The following is a 16,260-nucleotide window of genomic DNA, read 5'->3' on the forward strand; positions in this document are numbered from 1 at the left end:
AGTCAGGGCCCTGCCCTCCTAGGCCAGGTGGGGAAAGTCTTACAAGGCAGGGAGCAGGTCTTCCAAGACTCATAGCAGAGTCCTTTCCAAATCTACTATTCTGTGATTCTCTGAAAATGTTTTGAACAAAAATGCTTTGTCTGTCTTCACATGCTTCCACGAGAGCCCTGGAGGGCGGTGACACAAAAGCAGGTCCTTTTCTGCATTGGCTCCCCATTTGTGGACTGTTCTCCCTAGGGAGGCGCTCCTGGCGTTTTCGTTAGCTATCTTTAGGTGCCAGGCAAAAAGAGTCCTCTTCTCCATGGTGGTGGGGATTACTGGTTTGTCTGTTACTACGTTTTGTATTTTTGTGTTCTGATATGTAAAACGCCCTGTGATCCTGAGATGAAGGGTGTTATTGAAATTTGATGAAGTAATAGATATGCAATAATGCCTGCTACAAAAACAAACAATTTTCCTTACAAAAGAGCAATTTATTTAAATCTATCACTAAGGAGGTTACATTCTCCATTTGTGGGATTTGTGACAACCATTGCGGGTTTTCTTTTCTTTTCTTTTTTAATATTTATTTTATTAAAATGCCCTCTAAAAATGCCCTGATATTCAACTGTGTACGTGCCAGTGCTTTCATAGCCCAAATGGAACGGCAGACCCTCAAGATGAAAGAAGTTTCAGCAGGTCTGGAAGGAAATTCAAAAGTACAGAGAAAAGGTTTGGAGAAAAATTGCAGAGCCCAATGAGGACTATTGGGGAATGGGAAGGGGGGGGAAGAGATAATTGCTTGGAGGGCCTTGAATCTTGAACAGCTACTCTTCACTCTGTAACAATTTGTTACACACAAAACACAGCACCTTCCAGATGCTATTGGACTCCAATTCCCATCATTACCCGAGGGCCAGCATGCCCAATAGTCACAGGGGATGATGGGAATTGGAGTCCCGCAACTTCCAGAATACCTCCCCAAGTGTTTGCCCTATCCCTGCTCTAAAGGGGTGTGTATGACATCCTCACTTAACATTTTCCCAGTAAATATGGCCACACACGTTACTAGTCAACAAACACAGCCCGATCCTGTGCACACTGGCTTAGCATTTCTCATTGAAATACCAGGTTTATATCCCTTCAATTTCCCACTCAGTCAGAGGAGAAAGAGAGAAATTACTAAACTGGTGCCTCTCATGAGGGAATACTCCAAATTCACGATTGCAAAGAATCAAGGGCAGGCGAAACAATCCCCATTCCATTTTCGTTATCGTATCCTAACTGAAACTGATTAGAGATGCTTAATGCGGCTTTCACCTTGCCAACAAAGGTCCGTATAGTTTAAAGCTATGGTTTTCCCAGTAGTGATGTATGGAAGTGAGAGCTGGACCGTAAAGAAGGCTAATGGGTGAAGAATTGATGCTTTTGAATTCTGGTGCTGGAGGAGACTCTTGAGAGTCCCATGGACTGCAAGAAGATCAAACCTCTCCATTCTTAAGGAAATCAGCCCTGAGTGCTCATTGGAAGGACAGATCCTGAAGCTGAGGCTCCAATACTTTGGCCACCTCATGAGAAAACTCCCTGGAAAAGACCCTGATGCTGGGAAAGATGGAGGGCACAAGGAGAAGAAGAAGAAGAAGAAGAAGAAGAAGAAGAAGAAGAAGAAGAAGAAGAGGAGGAGGAGTTTGGATTTGATATCCCGCCTTTCACTCCCTTTAAGGAGTCTCAAAGCGGCTAACATTCTCCTTTCCCTTCCTCCCCCACAACAAACACTCTGTGAGGTGAGTGGGGCTGAGAGACTTCAAAGAAGTGTGACTGGCCCAAGGTCACCCAGCAGCTGCATGTGGAGGAGTGGAGACTCGAACCCGGTTCTCCAGATTACGAGACTACCGCTCTTAACCACTACACCACAGGGGTCGAAAGAGGATGAGACCCTGATGTTGTGAAAGATGGAGGGCACAAGGAGAAGGGGATGACAGAGGACGAGATGGTTGGACAGTGTTCTCAAAGCTACCAGCATGAGTTTGGCCAAACTGCGGGAGGCAGTGGAAGACAGGAGTGCTTGGCGTGCTCTGGTCCATGGGGTAGCGAAGAGTCGGACACGACTAAACGGCTAAACAACAACAATGCAGCTTTGAACTGGGCTGAAAATACTTTGTTTGCTTGCTTTCAAAATATTGATAGTCTCTGGAACATTTATAGCCTGAAAAACAGGGGGCGGAGAGTGTGTGTGCTATCTGTTGCTGTCGTTTATCGCTCTCTTACCCGAGTACCTGAAAAATGGTCTCCCTCACCACAGGTGATCAGTCCTAGCTGGCACATTCAGTTTCAGGGATGGGGAACAGATATTGCTAGACTACAACCCTCATCACCCTTGACTTTGGGTCACATTGGCTGAGCGCAGCTGGAGTCTAGCAATAACATAGCAAGAACCAAGCGTTTGGCACTCCTGCTTCACGGAGCCAAATGGCTTTGAAAATACAAGGCTGTCTTCAAACGTCCCAGACTGTTGATTCATTTAGCTCGCCAGCGTTGTCTTCTCCCAGAGAATCCTGGGAAGTGTAGTTTGTAGCATTGTTAGGTGACCCCATTTTCTCCCACACGGAGCAACAGTTTTCAGTGTGGTTTAAGAATCAATTCATCCATCTTCACAGGGGAACTCTGGGAACTGCAGCTCTGAGAGGGGAACAGGGGCCTCCTAGCAGCCCTCAGCACACTTAACCAACTACATTTCCCAGGATTCTTTGGAAGGGTAACCATGAGTGTTCCAAGCAGGGTGGTGCCGCTGTGCAAAAGCCTGCACATCTTTCCACTTCTGGCAAATGTCCCTCAGTTCTTTGGAGGACAGCCGTTCCTCAGTTGCTTCCTCCTCTTCCAGCGAGGCCTGCTCCTGCGCAGCCTCTGCCTGCAGTTTGACCAGCTCCTGGGTGGTCAGCTCGTGGTCGTGCTCCTCCACCAGCTCGCTGACGTCCTCCTCTGTGACCTCCAGGCCCATGGCCCTCCCCAAGGAAACAATGTCCTGCACCACTGTTGACTCTGGTGCATCAGAGTCACTTGGTGCCACACAGTCCGGCCACAGGCTGCGCCAAGCGCAATTCAAATTTCTCTGGCTGATCCCGTCCCAGGCCGTGGTGATCATCTTCAAGCAGGTGACAATGTCAAAGTGGTCCTTCCAGAATTCCCGCAGGGTGATGGTGGTGCAGTCAGTCACCTCGAAGCATCGCCTGAAAAGCTCCTTGGTGTAGAGTTTTTTGAAATTGCCGATGACCTGCTGATTCATCGGCTGGAGCAGTGGCGTGGTGTTAGGCGGCAGGAACATGATGCTGATGAAGCTGAACTCCTCCAACAAGTCCTTCTCAAGGCCTTTAGGATGAGCAGGAGCATTGTCCATCAGAAGCAAAGCCTTCAGCGGCAGGTCGTTGTCCAGTAGGTACTGTTTGACAGCAGGGCCAAAAGCAAGATTGACCCAGTCCACAAACAGCACACGTGTGACCCAAGCCTTACTGCTGGATCGCCACATGACACTCAGCTGCTCCTTGTTGACCTTGTGTTTCTTGAAGGCCCGTGGGTTCTCCGAGTGGTACACCAGCAGGGGCTTGATCTTCAGGTCGCCGCTTGCATTGGCACAGAAGAGCAGGGTCAGACGGTCCTTCATGGGCTTGTGGCCAGGCAACTTGGCCTCCTCCTGAGTGATGAAAGTCCTTTTGGGCATCCTCTTCCAAAACAGCCCAGTCTCGTCACAGTTGAAGACCTGCTGTGGAACGTAGCCCTCCATCGTCACAACCTCCAGGAACTCCGCTGCAAAGTCTTCAGCCGCAGGAACATCAGAACTGGCAGCCTCTCCATGCCTGACCACGCTATGGATTCCAGATCTCATCTTGAACCGGTAAAACCAGCCTCTGCTTGCCTTGAAGACTTCTGGCTCGCCTGAGGTTCCTGGCTGTTGCCAGACGAGGTCTGCGTGCAAGGCCTTGGCCTTCTCACAAATGACGGCCTCAGTCACTGTGTCCCCTGCACGCTGCTTCTCTTCTAACCAGATGAGCAGCAACTTCTCCACCTCCTCCAGAACAGCTGGGCGGTTCTTCACGATCCTGGTGACTCCCTTGGCTGCCTCAGTCGCAAGGATCTTTCCCCTCATCTTCAGGATGGTCGCGATGGTCGATGGATTCCTCCTGTACTCCCTGGCGAGGTCTGTCACACGCATTCCACCGTCATGCTTCCGGATGATCTCTTTCTTCATTTCCAGCGTCATCTTCTCCTTCTTCCTCTCGCCGGCTTCTGCAGCAGCAGTCTTCTTGGGCCCCATGGCAGCACAGCTCCTACCTTCGCAACCCCCCCCAAAAAAATTAGTGCTTCACATGCAAAAAATTCAAAAGCACCAAACCGCCTAGAAAACACACAAGCTCCCAGATTCTTGCAAACCCCTCCCCAACACCAAGTCCTTGAATTCCAAACACCCCAACCCAAAATCCAAAAAAACCCCAAAAAGTTTTAAAAGTTTAACTTACCAAAAGGCTGCAAAAGAAGTTTTGGAAAAGCTTCAAAAATCACCAAAGTCTTCAAAAACCTCAAAAAAGGCTACCACACCGCGTGCTATGAGTTGCTCCTCGAAGTCAAGTCGCAACTGCACCTCTTCAAGCAATGCACCCTGGGTATTAACGGTTTTACGAAAAAGGAAACAACCTTGCAAGACGTTTTCGTCTTGCAAAGCAAGCCCATAGGGAAATTCGTTTTGCGAAGCAACTCAAAAACGAAAAACTCTTTCGTCTTGCGAGTTTTTCATCTTACGAGGCACCACTGTATTATCATCGGACTTTTAGAAGACATCCATTTTAGAAGGCAGCCATGTTTAGGTAAGCTTTTAATGTTTGACGGACTATTGTATTTTAATATTTTGTTGGAAGCCGCCCAGAGAGGCTGGGGAAACCCAGCCAGATGGGCGGGGTATAAATAAAAAATTATTATGATTATTACTGAAAGTCACAAAATTTTTGTCTGGTTTGAGAAATTTGTGACAGACAAAGTTGTGAAATCTGCAGTTGCTGATTTTTAATGTTTGATGTTTTATCACATTATTATTATTATTAATAATATTCATATTCTGTTGGGAGCAGCCCAGAGTGGCTGGGGAAACGCAGCCAGATGGGTGGTGTATAAATAAAAAATTATTATTTTTTATTATATAAATAAATTTATTATTATTATTATTATTATTATTATTATTATTATTATTATTACTTTGCACTAGTAGCACTGAAGTGACCTGTCTGGGATGCCTGCCAGGGCAGTGTATCTGGGGGTCCTGGGCTGCCCAGACGACAGGACCCCCCTCTCAGCCTCACTGAGGATAGCAGAGCAATAGGTTTGGCACCATCTTGGCTGCAGAAGTGGCTGGAAGGAGGCATATAGAAGGCACCACCCAACCATCTTTGGGAATCCACTCTGGATTTGTGTGGAGTTACTCTATCGCCTTTTATTCTCCTGAAGATATCCCACAAGGCAGCAGAGGTTGAGGATCAGAGTTTTCCTTCCGGGTTCCCTTCCCCCAGGCTGCCCTCATTTCCCTCTACAGCGCATGAAGAAACCACTTTCTTAATCATTGTACCCACTTCTGGTCTCATCTGCTCAAATCGCTGGATTCAAAATTGCTAATTTTGAACACTGGTGCAAACCGACCAGTGGCAGGGCAGAAAGGGTTAAGGACTACCAGGCTCACATTTGTGATCCAGTTCTCCACACCTGCTTCAAATTTACACACCTGCTGTTGCGATTCTGGAAGGCTTTGCGGCTATTTCCCCCGCTTGGCCTCTTCGTCCAGCTGTCACCCTCTTTTTGTGAACTTTCTGGTGACTCACGAGCTTCTCCTTCCAAGCAAACCTCTGCCCACAAACCGCACACCAGTGGGACTTCTGTCCCATGTGGAGTTTCTGATGCCGAAAGAGATTCGATCCCCGCATGAAGCTACGTCCACAGACTGTGCAGATGTAGAGCTTGAGCTCTGTGGGTCTTCTCTGGTTCTCAAGGCCTTGCCTCCAGGTCCCGCTCCTCCTGGAGAATGCGCTCCTGCTCTCCTGTGTCCCCAGAGGTGGGACTGAGAGTTCAGGGAGCTGTTCACAAGCAGCCGCCACCACGGATCTCTCCGGCCAGCTTTCGTCATGCTGCTCCGCTATACCTAGAACCCCGACGTTGACCTCCAGCTCCTCTCTTGCCACATCGTTCTCGCTCGTCAGCTCATTGGTTCCTGGAATGGAGGGGGATTGGGGAAATGGTTGGGGGAAACCCCACCCCAAATGACATTGTCACCTGTCTGTCTCGAGACAATGGAGTGCGTCTCCGGGGGTGAAGTAAAACGTTTCCGACCACAATTCAAAGTGTTGCTGCTGACCTTTAAAGCCCTAAACGGCCTCGGCCCAGTATACCTGAAGGAGCGTCTCCATCGCCATCGTTCAGCCTGGACACTGAGGTCCAGCACCAAGGGCCTTCTGGTAGTTCCCTCACTGTGAGTGGCAAAGTTACAGGGAACAAGGCAGAGAGCCTTCTCGGCAGTGGCGCCTGCCCTGTGGAACACCCATCAGATATGAGGGAAATGCTTATCTGACTTTTAGAAGACATCTGAAGGCAGCCATGTTTAGAGAAGCTTTTAATGTTTGATGGACTATTGTATTTTAATATTTTGTTGGAAGCCACCCAGTGGCTGGGGAAACCCAGCCAGATAGGTGACGTATAAAGAATAAATTATTATTATTTTTTATTTGTTGCATATTTGTTGTCTGGTTTGAGAAATTTGTGACAAAGTTGTGAAATCTGCAGTTGCATATTTTTAATGTTTGATGTTTTATCACATTATTATTAATATTCTGTTTGGAGCCGCCCAGATTGACTGGGGAAACACAGCTAAGATGGGCGGGGTATAAATAATAAATTATTATTATTATTATTCCTTTGCACTAGCAGCACTGAAGTGACCCCCTCAGGGTGCAAGCCTGGGCAATGTGTACGGGGGCCCTGAGCTGCCCAGAGAACAAGCCTCGCTGAGGATAGCAGAGCAATAGGTTTGGCACCATCTTGGCTGCAGAAGTGGCTGGAAGGAGGCATAGAAGGCGCCACCCAACCATCTTAGAGAATCCACTCTGGATTTTATTACTCCATAGCCTTTTATTATCCTTGGTCTCATCCGCTCAAATCACTGGAGCCTGTCTTCGTATTCAGGAGAAGTCCCTAACTCACCGAGGGTTTGAGACCCATCGGCTCCCCTCACCTGGTTTAGCCAGCCAGCCGAATCCGTTTCCTGGGATTGTGGCCACTGTCACATGGTGACAGCTTCTAGGAGCAACAGGTGAGATTGAGCCGAGTGCAGGTAGGGAACAAAGGGGGGCAAACTACCCCAGATGGCGCCGGATATCTAATGGATCTCAACGCTGCTCATTTCAAGAGCTCTTGCTACGGGAACGCTCCTTGATCTCTGCTGCTCCAATTGGCAGACTAGTAGGAATGGTGGAAATTAAAAGGAGGCAGCTTTAGGCTAAATGTTTTCTGCTTGAAGGTGGAGCAGAAAGCTGTGGTGGTGTGCGTGGGGCCCTCCTTCTCTGGAGGTCTAGAGGCTGGGCTAGGATTTGTCAGGGATGCTGTGGCCGCATCCTGCATTACACAGGCAGGGGGTTAGACTGGATGGGCTCTGTGAGCTCCCACTCCCTGCTCTAATTCTGCCACTTGACAAAACCTTCCTAATGAAGCAAGCATTTTAAGGGAGCTTTTGCTTTTTGGATGAAGTTCAGTTGCTTCTATCAAACTAATTTCTAACCATTGCATAAATATATACAGTGGTACCTCTGGTTAAGTACTTAATTCGTTCCGGAGGTCCGTTCTTAACCTGAAACTGTTCTTAACCTGAAGCACCACTTTAGCTAATGGGGCCTCCTGCTGCTGCCGCACCGTCGGAACACGATTTCTGTCCTTATCCTGAAGCAAAGTTCTTAACCTGAAGCACTATTTCTGGGTTAACGGAGTCTGTAACCTGAAGCGTATGTAACCTGAGGTACCACTGTATACAGATTTTTAAAAACAGCTGGAGCAATTGCATGCAGTACAGTCATACCTTGGGTTGAAGTAGCTTCAAGTTAAGTATTTTCGGGTTGCGCTCTGCGGCGACCCTGAAGTAACGGACCGTGTTACTTCCGGGTTTTGCCGCTCGCGCATGCGCAGACGCTCAAAATAACATCACGCGCATGCACAGAAGCGACGAAACACAACCCACGCACGGGCCTCTTACATTTACTTCAGGATGTGAATGGGACTCCAAAATGAATCCCGTTCGTATCCAGAGGTACCACTGTATATGAAAACCAGTCGTAAGGTAAGGAACGGCACTCACTGCCTCAGCATTGGATATAAGAGGGAGCTACTACATACCTATGGGGACGCAGGTGGCGCTGTGGGTTAAAGCCTCAGCACCTAGGACTTGCCGATCGAAAGGTCGGCGGTTCGAATCCCTGCGGCGGGGTGCGCTCCCGCTGCTCGGTCCCAGCGCCTGCCAACCTAGCAGTTCGAAAGCACCTCCGAGTGCAAGTAGATAAATAGGGACCGCTTACCAGCGGGAAGGTAAACGGCGTTTCCGTGTGCGGCTCTGGCTCGCCAGAGCAGCGATGTCACGCTGCCCACGTGACCCGGAAGTGTCTTCGGACAGCGCTGGACCCTGGCCTCTTGAGTGAGATGGGCGCACAACCCCAGAGTCTGGCAAGACTGGCCCGTACGGGCAGGGGTACCTTTACCTTTACCACATACCTAGAAAGCCAGCATTCTGGCTGCTCTCCTTCTTTATCTCCTTGCAGAATTCTGGAGCAGCCTCACTCCCTTCAGAGAGGCTCACAACCACTTCTGCCAAAGTTCCTAGAGCCTAGAACAGAGTAGAAAGAGAGAAGAGGCTAGGAGCTTAAAGGATTTGTTCCAAGGATCTCGTTCCTCCATCCATGTACTATTGCTGATTCTGCATCCTGCCAAACCTTTTAGGAGAGAGGTGGGGAGCCTTCCATGCCTGGTGGGCCTGATCTTTAACTGCCCATGCCCGGCAGGCGAAACCTGAAGGGTCAATCCCCTGCCATCACTGTGCACAGCCCCACACCGCTCTCTTAACCTCAAAAATCCAGAAGCCCAACAGCCCTGCATGGCTCTTTGCAAAAGGGCTTTTAAACAGCCCTGTGTGAGTTTTTGAACCTCCCATTTTCAATGGCTCAAAAAGTAGCACAGGGACGGAGGAGCGTTTTCCGCGGAAATGAGAATAACCCCCTCCATTCTAACACACGTCCCACCACCCACTTTTTGCTTCAGCAAATGAACAATTGGGTGTTTGAAGCCCCTCCATTGTTCCTTTGAAGCCCCTCCATTATACATGGCATCAAGTAGAGGGTGGGTGGGTTTGGCTCGCCCAAAATGGCCTTGCACACCAAATGGGGATGACCAGTGGACCAGAGGTTCCCCAGCTCCTTTGCCTCACCTGTCCTCCCCATCCTTCAGCCTTTTGCTGTCTCATCAGGAAATCCTCAGCCAGGACCACAGCCTGGGAGCAAGTTGCCGGACTCCCATCTCGGACCCAGCTCTGCATTGCTGGTGGCAAGACCGCCAAAAACTGCTCCAGGATCACCAGCTCCAGCATCTGCTCCTTGGTGCGCCTCTCTGGCTCCAGCCATTCACGGCACAGCGCATGCAGTCGGTCGCAGGCCTCTCGGGGCCCCTCAGCCTCCTTGTAGCAGAAAAGCCGGAAGCGCTGGCGCTGTGTCTCTGTCACAGCGGCACCCTTGCTTGAGATCTCTTTGCCCACTTTGACGCTGTCTTCCCTTTCGCCAGAGTACAGATGCTCTGAGGTTTGGGGAGCTCCTCCTTTGAGGCCTGGCGAAAGACCGATTGCCACCTCTCCACAAGGTCCCAAATCAGCTACCGTTTCGGAAGGGACCAGGGAGGATTTGGTAACTTCCCAGCGCATGGTCTTTGGAGACTCTGGGCTCCCCCAGTGAGGGGTGTGTACCACCTTCGGGAACTCCTGCCACTGGACTTCCCAGCTGTGGGCCAATCCCTCCTCAGCTTTCAGCCGCCCTGGTCTTGGCATGGCCCAACTCGCAAACTCTCCAATCGTCCCAACCTGGGCAATGCTGAGAGTCCTTGCTCCGTTCTTCATTGCTTCCAGATCCCCAGGATTGACCACATCCACCTCAGCTGCAGACCACTCTCCTGACATCTTTACCGCAGACAAATCTTGAAAACAGTTCCTAAGCGAATAATAATTTTTTTAAAAAATGAAAACTGAGCCGCTTTCTGAAGGCGAGAAGCAAGCAAGGGATACCTAGCCTTTGTGCTGGACTTCATCCATTTCAGCTGGCTGACCTAGAAAGGAACAGGTGTGCGGAAAAACTAGGGGTTTGCACAGGAGCTACTAACAGCTTGCTCTTCTTGCAAACTCTTCTTCTCCCTAAAGGAAAACAACAACAACAACAACAATAAATTTTATTTATACCCCGCCCTCCCCAGCCAAGACCGGGCTCAGGGCGGCTAACAACCAGTAATAAAAACAAGTTGATTAAAATACAATTTAAAAAACAAGATTAAACGGTCCTGGAGGTTTTGCTGAACATGATTAGGAGGGACCGCCTGATCAAAGGTATTCAGGTCGGAGCCAAACAATACAAATTGAAAGCTTTTGCAGACGACCTAGTTTTGACGTTACAGGAGCCAGAATCTAGTACGAAAAGAGTATTAGAATTGATTCAAGAATTTGGTCATGCGGCAGGATTTAAGCTGAACAAGTCAAAAACTAAAGTGCTTGAGAAAAATGTTACACCGATTGAGAAAGAGAGGTTTCAGAAGGAGACAGGTTTAACATTGGTTAAGAAAGTAAAATAAAGATAACTATGAGAAATGTTGGGCAGAAGTGAAAAAATACTTAGAAATATGGTCAAATTTGAAGCTTTCCTTGTTGGGTCGAATTGCAGCTGTAAAGATGAATGTATTGCCAAAAATGTTATTTCTGTTTCAATCATTGCAAATTGTGGACAAGATGGACTGTTTCAAGAAGTGGCAGAGAGATATTTCTAGATATGTCTGGCAGGGCAAGAAGCCCAGAATAAAATTTAAAATATTAACTGACGCAAAGGAAAGAGGCGGATTTGCCCTGCCAGACCTTAAACTTTACTATGAATCAGCAGCATTCTGCTGGTTGAAAGACTGGCTGCTTCTTGAGAACACAGACATTTTGGGCCTAGAAGGTTTTAATAATGTTTTTCTGTGGCATGCATATTTGTGGTACGACAAGGTTAAAGCACATAAAGCATTTAAAAACCATATTGTCAGGAAAGCATTGTTTAATGTCTGGATAAGATATAAAGACTTATTGGAAAATAAAACCCCAAAGTGGTTGTCACCAATGGAAGCAAAGGCTCAGAAAAAGCTCAATATGGAGGCCAAATGGCCGAAATATTGGGAAATTTTGGAACAAGAAGGAGACAAATTGAAATTGCAGAGTTTTGAGAAATTAAAAGATAAAGTGCGAGACTGGCTTCATTATTATCAAATAAGAGAGGCCTATAATTTGGACAAAAAAATTGGCTTCCAGGTGGAAAAATCAAAATTGGAAACAGAACTGTTAGATCCCAAAACTAAGATACTTTCAAGAATGTATAACTTGCTGTTAAAATGGAATACGCAGGATGAAACGGTTAAATCTGCTATGATTAAATGGGCACAAGACATTGGTCATAACATTATGTTTACTGACTGGGAACAGTTGTGGACCACCGGTATGAAATTTACGGCATGTAATGCCTTGAGAGAGAATATTATGAAAATGATATACAGGTGGTACATGACACCAGTCAAGCTTGCAAAAATATATCATTTGCCCGACAATAAATGTTGGAAATGTAAAGAAAATGAAGGTACATTCTTTCACCTTTGGTGGACGTGCCCAAAGATTAAGGCTTTCTGGGAGATGATCTATAATGAAATGAAAAAGGTATTTAAATATACCTTTCTGAAGAAACCAGAGGCCTTCCTCCTGGGCATAGTCGGCCAATTGGTGCCAAAGAAGGATAGAGTTCTTTTCATGTATGGAACAACAGCAGCAAGAATACTTATTGCAAAGTATTGGAAGACACAAGATCTACCCACCCTGGAAGAGTGACAGATGAAGGTGATGGACTATATGGAATTGGCAGAAATGACTGGCAGAATCCGAGACCTGGGAGAAGAGTTGGTGGAAGAAGATTGGAAGAAATTTATAGATTATCTGCAGAAACACTGTAAAATTAATGAATGTTAAAATGATGTTGGATTGAAAATAAGTGGCATTAGCAACAATGTTAATAAGAATGTGCAAAAACGAATTGATAATGGATGAAAATATAGTTATAATATGTTAAGATATAGAGTTAAGATAAATGAAAGAGGGTAAGGATTTGCTGATTTGATTATGTAAGTGGGAATACAAAAAGGGGAGGTGTGAGGAGGTCAAAGAAACAAGCTAATGAGTGTAAAATTATAAAAAATGGATTTGTTTTTAACTTTTTTTCTATTTTTCTCATTTTCTGTATTTTGTATTTTTGTTTTTCTTTTTTCTTTGTGTTTTTTTATGCATTTTTGTATTTATGACTTTGTAAAATCTTAATATTCTTTTAAAAAAATAAAAATAAAAAACAAGATTAAAATACAACATTAAAACATTACGACGCAGCCCCTTCAGAGGAGGAGAAAGAAAAAAGAAAGAGGGGGAGGGAATCAAACTGATTCTAAGCCAAAGGCCAGGTGGAACAGCTCTATCTTACAGGCCCTGCGGAAAGAACTCAGATCCCGCAGGTCTCTGGTCTCATGAGACAGAGCGTTCCACCAGGCAGGAGCCAGTGTTGAGAAGGCCCTGGCTCTGGTTGAGGCTAATCTAACTTCCTTAGGAAGTTGAACTGTGAATCTGATCACATGCTTTCTGAACTTTCCCCCTGAAGAATCCTGAAAACTATAGTGTTAAGGGTGCTGGGAACTTTAGTTCTATGGGGTGGGGTATACTAAGTTGCCACAATTCTTTGAGGGGGTGTGTGTGTTCTTTTAAAGGTATGGTGTGTGTGCAGCCACTGAATCACAGCTGGTAAGGCAATCTCCCTGCTCCTCTTGTAAAGAACTGGAGGAGGCTGGAGTTAACAGATACTTAGATCCATAAAAGCCCACCTAGTAAATTCAGAGCAGAGGTAGCATTCGAACTCGGGACCTTCCGGGATTCCACCCCCATCGCCACGCGCCCTCCTAGTTCATCACCTCCGATTCACAGGCTGTTAAACCTGTTTAAAATAAAATTAAAAAATAAGGACTTGCTGAGCTGATAATTTAAATTGGAATACAAGAAGGGGAGGTGTGAGGAGGTCTGAGAAACAAGTTAAAAGAAAATAAGTAATTGAAATTTTATGTCTTTTTAATTGTTTTTAAGTTTTGGATTTTTGTTAATTTTTTTGTCTATTTTTGTTTTTGTGTGGTTTTTGAAAATGCTAATAAATATTCATTAAAAAAAATAAAAATTAAATTAAATTAAAAAAAATACAAACACCCCCGAGAAAACCTGGGATTAGCAGCTTCTTGCAAACGAACGGTGTGTGTCGAAACGCTGAATTAAATAAATAAGTCAGTCCTACAAATTCCACCCGCTTTTTCGCTCCAAGAACATAATTTGGGGATGGAGAGAGAGAGAGAGGAGGAAATTGGCTGCAAAGATGTTTTGCCATCCCAGCAAAACACACACACACATCCCAAGATATTTCTCCTCCGGCTTCTCAATACCTGCTCCCCTTCTGCTTCCACAAAATCTGATTTCCCTGCAAAGGAGCCTCTTCTTTGCACTCACTTGCTTCTCACGTGGCTGATGCCGACTAAACAATGATGAAGAATCAGTCCCAGCGGGAGGGGAAGGGGCGGAGCCTGCGGGGGGGCGTGTCAAGTCTGCGCGCGCGCGCCGGGATCCTGGGAGGACCAGGTGACGTACAAGCCCCGCCCATCCAGCCCCGCGTGGCCTCTCTAGGAATCCAAGGCTCCCGCAGCTTAACCCCTGGGTGCCCGGAACGTGAGCTGCGCTTTGCGGAAACGAGGGGGGTGGGTAGATTTCCCGCCCCCTTTCCTGCAAGACATGGGGCGGAGATCTAAAACAGGAGTGGAATTTTTTTTGGGGGGGGGGTCGCTGCAGCCCTCCAGATGTTGGCCAATGGGGCTGGCTGGGATCTGGAGATCTGCAACGTCTGGAATCAAAGCCCCACCCGCATCAAGAGTTGCTAAATGGTCAGAAGACTTAAATCTAGGAAAAGCTGCTTTCGGCAGGTGGCGCCAAAAGGAGAAATATTTGGAATTGTTTGCATGAAGTGCCTGTGCAGCGGGCTCTGTCGGAACCCATTCCCTTCCCCCTCCAGCTCCTTTCCTCCCCCCTTTTTTTTTTAGTTTTGAATGTACAGTATTTATTTTCACTGCAAAAAAGTGAATGTAAAAAAAATGTAAAAATAAAAACCACATCTGGAGAGCTACAAGTCCCCCCATCCCTGTGATCAAGGGGCTTGAACTATTTCCTGCAAGAATTGCAGCAAAATGATCCCTAGCAGATGCCCCGTTTAAGGAAGTTTTGAATGTTTGATGTTTAATTGTGTTTTAAATATCCTATTGGAAGCCACCCAGAGTGGCTGGGGAGGCCCGGCCAGATGGACGGGGTATAAGTAATAAATTTAAAGATGATGATGTTGCTGTTGTTGTTTATTAAGTTTATAAGCCACCCTTCATGAAAAGATCTCAGGGCGGTTCACCGAATAAAATGCAATGTAAAAACACAGGTAAATAATTAAAACAAAAACAGCAGAACAATAAACCCTCCCCCTTCCCCCAGACATATTTAAAAGGCTGTAGAATATTAATAGTCTTACCCTATTGTTGTTTTTACAAGATGTCTTGTTGCCACTGTTACCAGAAAAATCCGAGGGCTCCCTTGGACAAAAGTAAAGACACCAACCAGAGTAAATTGAAGCAAATCAGCAGCCTGTAGGCTTGGCCTTTATTGAACTGTTGCAACAGGGTGCTCCCCTCACTTGCAGGTGAGAGGAAAGACCCAGAAAGATGGTGTGCAAGACCTTATGAAAACTTTTGAAATTCCCACCCTGTAGGTCAAGCCCACCCCCAGAAACATCATGCATACATTACAGAAAGGAGGGGTTGAGGGAGGAGTTGTGGTGGTAACCTGAGTGTCCTGTCACCTGGCTGGTTCCCTTCTTTCCCCCTCCCCATGAGTCACTTCCAGGTGACAGAGGGGAGTTGGCAGTTTCCTGCCCCCAGAGGGAAGACCTGATCAGTGTCCTTTGTTCCAGTCCATGCTGAATCCACTCCCATATGCAAGTTCTTTGTGATCTTTATTGTCTTCTGTCTAGGACCATCAGGGTTGGCATAGCAACTGGGGAGGGCCTCCTGTGTATGTGCTGGGATGCTCAAGGGATTATGGCTGCCCTGTATCAAACCTTCCCCATTTTGTAGTCCTTCCTTCATGGAGAAAAATAAAAGTGGAACAGTGCAAATCCGATGTATGGTTGATTTTCTATGAATTTATAACAGAAGCGTAGCATATGTAGTGTGTGAGTGTGAGTGTGTGTGAAGTTTGTACAAACTGAATGATGGGGGGGGGGGTTCCTGCTACACCACTGAGGTCACAATCATCAATGCCACGATTTAAAGCATACTTTAATAGTTATGGAGAATCCTGGGAGCTGCAATTTGTTGAAGGTGCTAGGAATTGTTTCTTTGTGAAGCCAGCAGACCATTTAATGATTTATCAATTATATTCTCATTATGACTTTAATTTCTTACATGGTATTTTATTGCATTGCAATTTTGAATTCAAAAATCCTAATACAAGACAAGAAATAAAGGGATAAAAGTACAATTAAAAACCTGTAGAAATATTTAATACAATGCTGGAGACCGCCTAAAGGAAGCTTATGGCTTGCACTATGGGACGCGGGTGGCGCTGTGGGTTAAACCACAGAGCCTAGGACTTGTGGATCAAAAGGTCGGCGGTTCAAATCCCTGCGATGGGGTGAGCTCCCGTTGCTCGGTCCCTGCTCCTGCCAACCTAGCAGTTCAAAAGCACGTCAAAGTAGATAAATAGGTACCGCTCTGGCGGGAAGGTAAACGGCGTTTCCGTGCGCTGCTCTGGTTCACCAAAAGCGGCTTAGTCATGCTGGCCACATGACCTGGAAGCTGTACGCCGGCTCCCTTGGCCAATAAAGC

General features: G+C 46.6%; 1 protein-coding gene across 1 annotated transcript in view; it reads right to left on the reverse strand.

Moving 5' to 3' along the window:
• The window catches only part of LOC310837236 (uncharacterized protein), a 501,393-nt gene extending 485,157 nt beyond the window's left edge, over positions 1-16,236 (reverse strand). Inside the window, exons 1-5 of the mRNA XM_083723433.1 lie at positions 14,907-16,236; positions 9,473-10,241; positions 8,764-8,875; positions 5,741-6,223; positions 2,796-4,305 (exon numbers count right to left, since the gene is read on the reverse strand). Of these exons, the coding sequence (XP_083579559.1) occupies positions 2,796-4,305; positions 5,741-6,223; positions 8,764-8,875; positions 9,473-10,210 (2,843 nt within the window). The 5' untranslated portion in view covers positions 10,211-10,241; positions 14,907-16,236. The remainder of the gene's footprint in view (positions 1-2,795; positions 4,306-5,740; positions 6,224-8,763; positions 8,876-9,472; positions 10,242-14,906) is intronic.
• Positions 16,237-16,260: the final 24 nt, after the last annotated feature.

The sequence above is a fragment of the Podarcis gaigeae genome, assembly GCF_964106915.1.
Source record: "Podarcis gaigeae genome assembly, chromosome: 2".
Taxonomy (NCBI): domain Eukaryota; kingdom Metazoa; phylum Chordata; class Lepidosauria; order Squamata; family Lacertidae; genus Podarcis; species Podarcis gaigeae.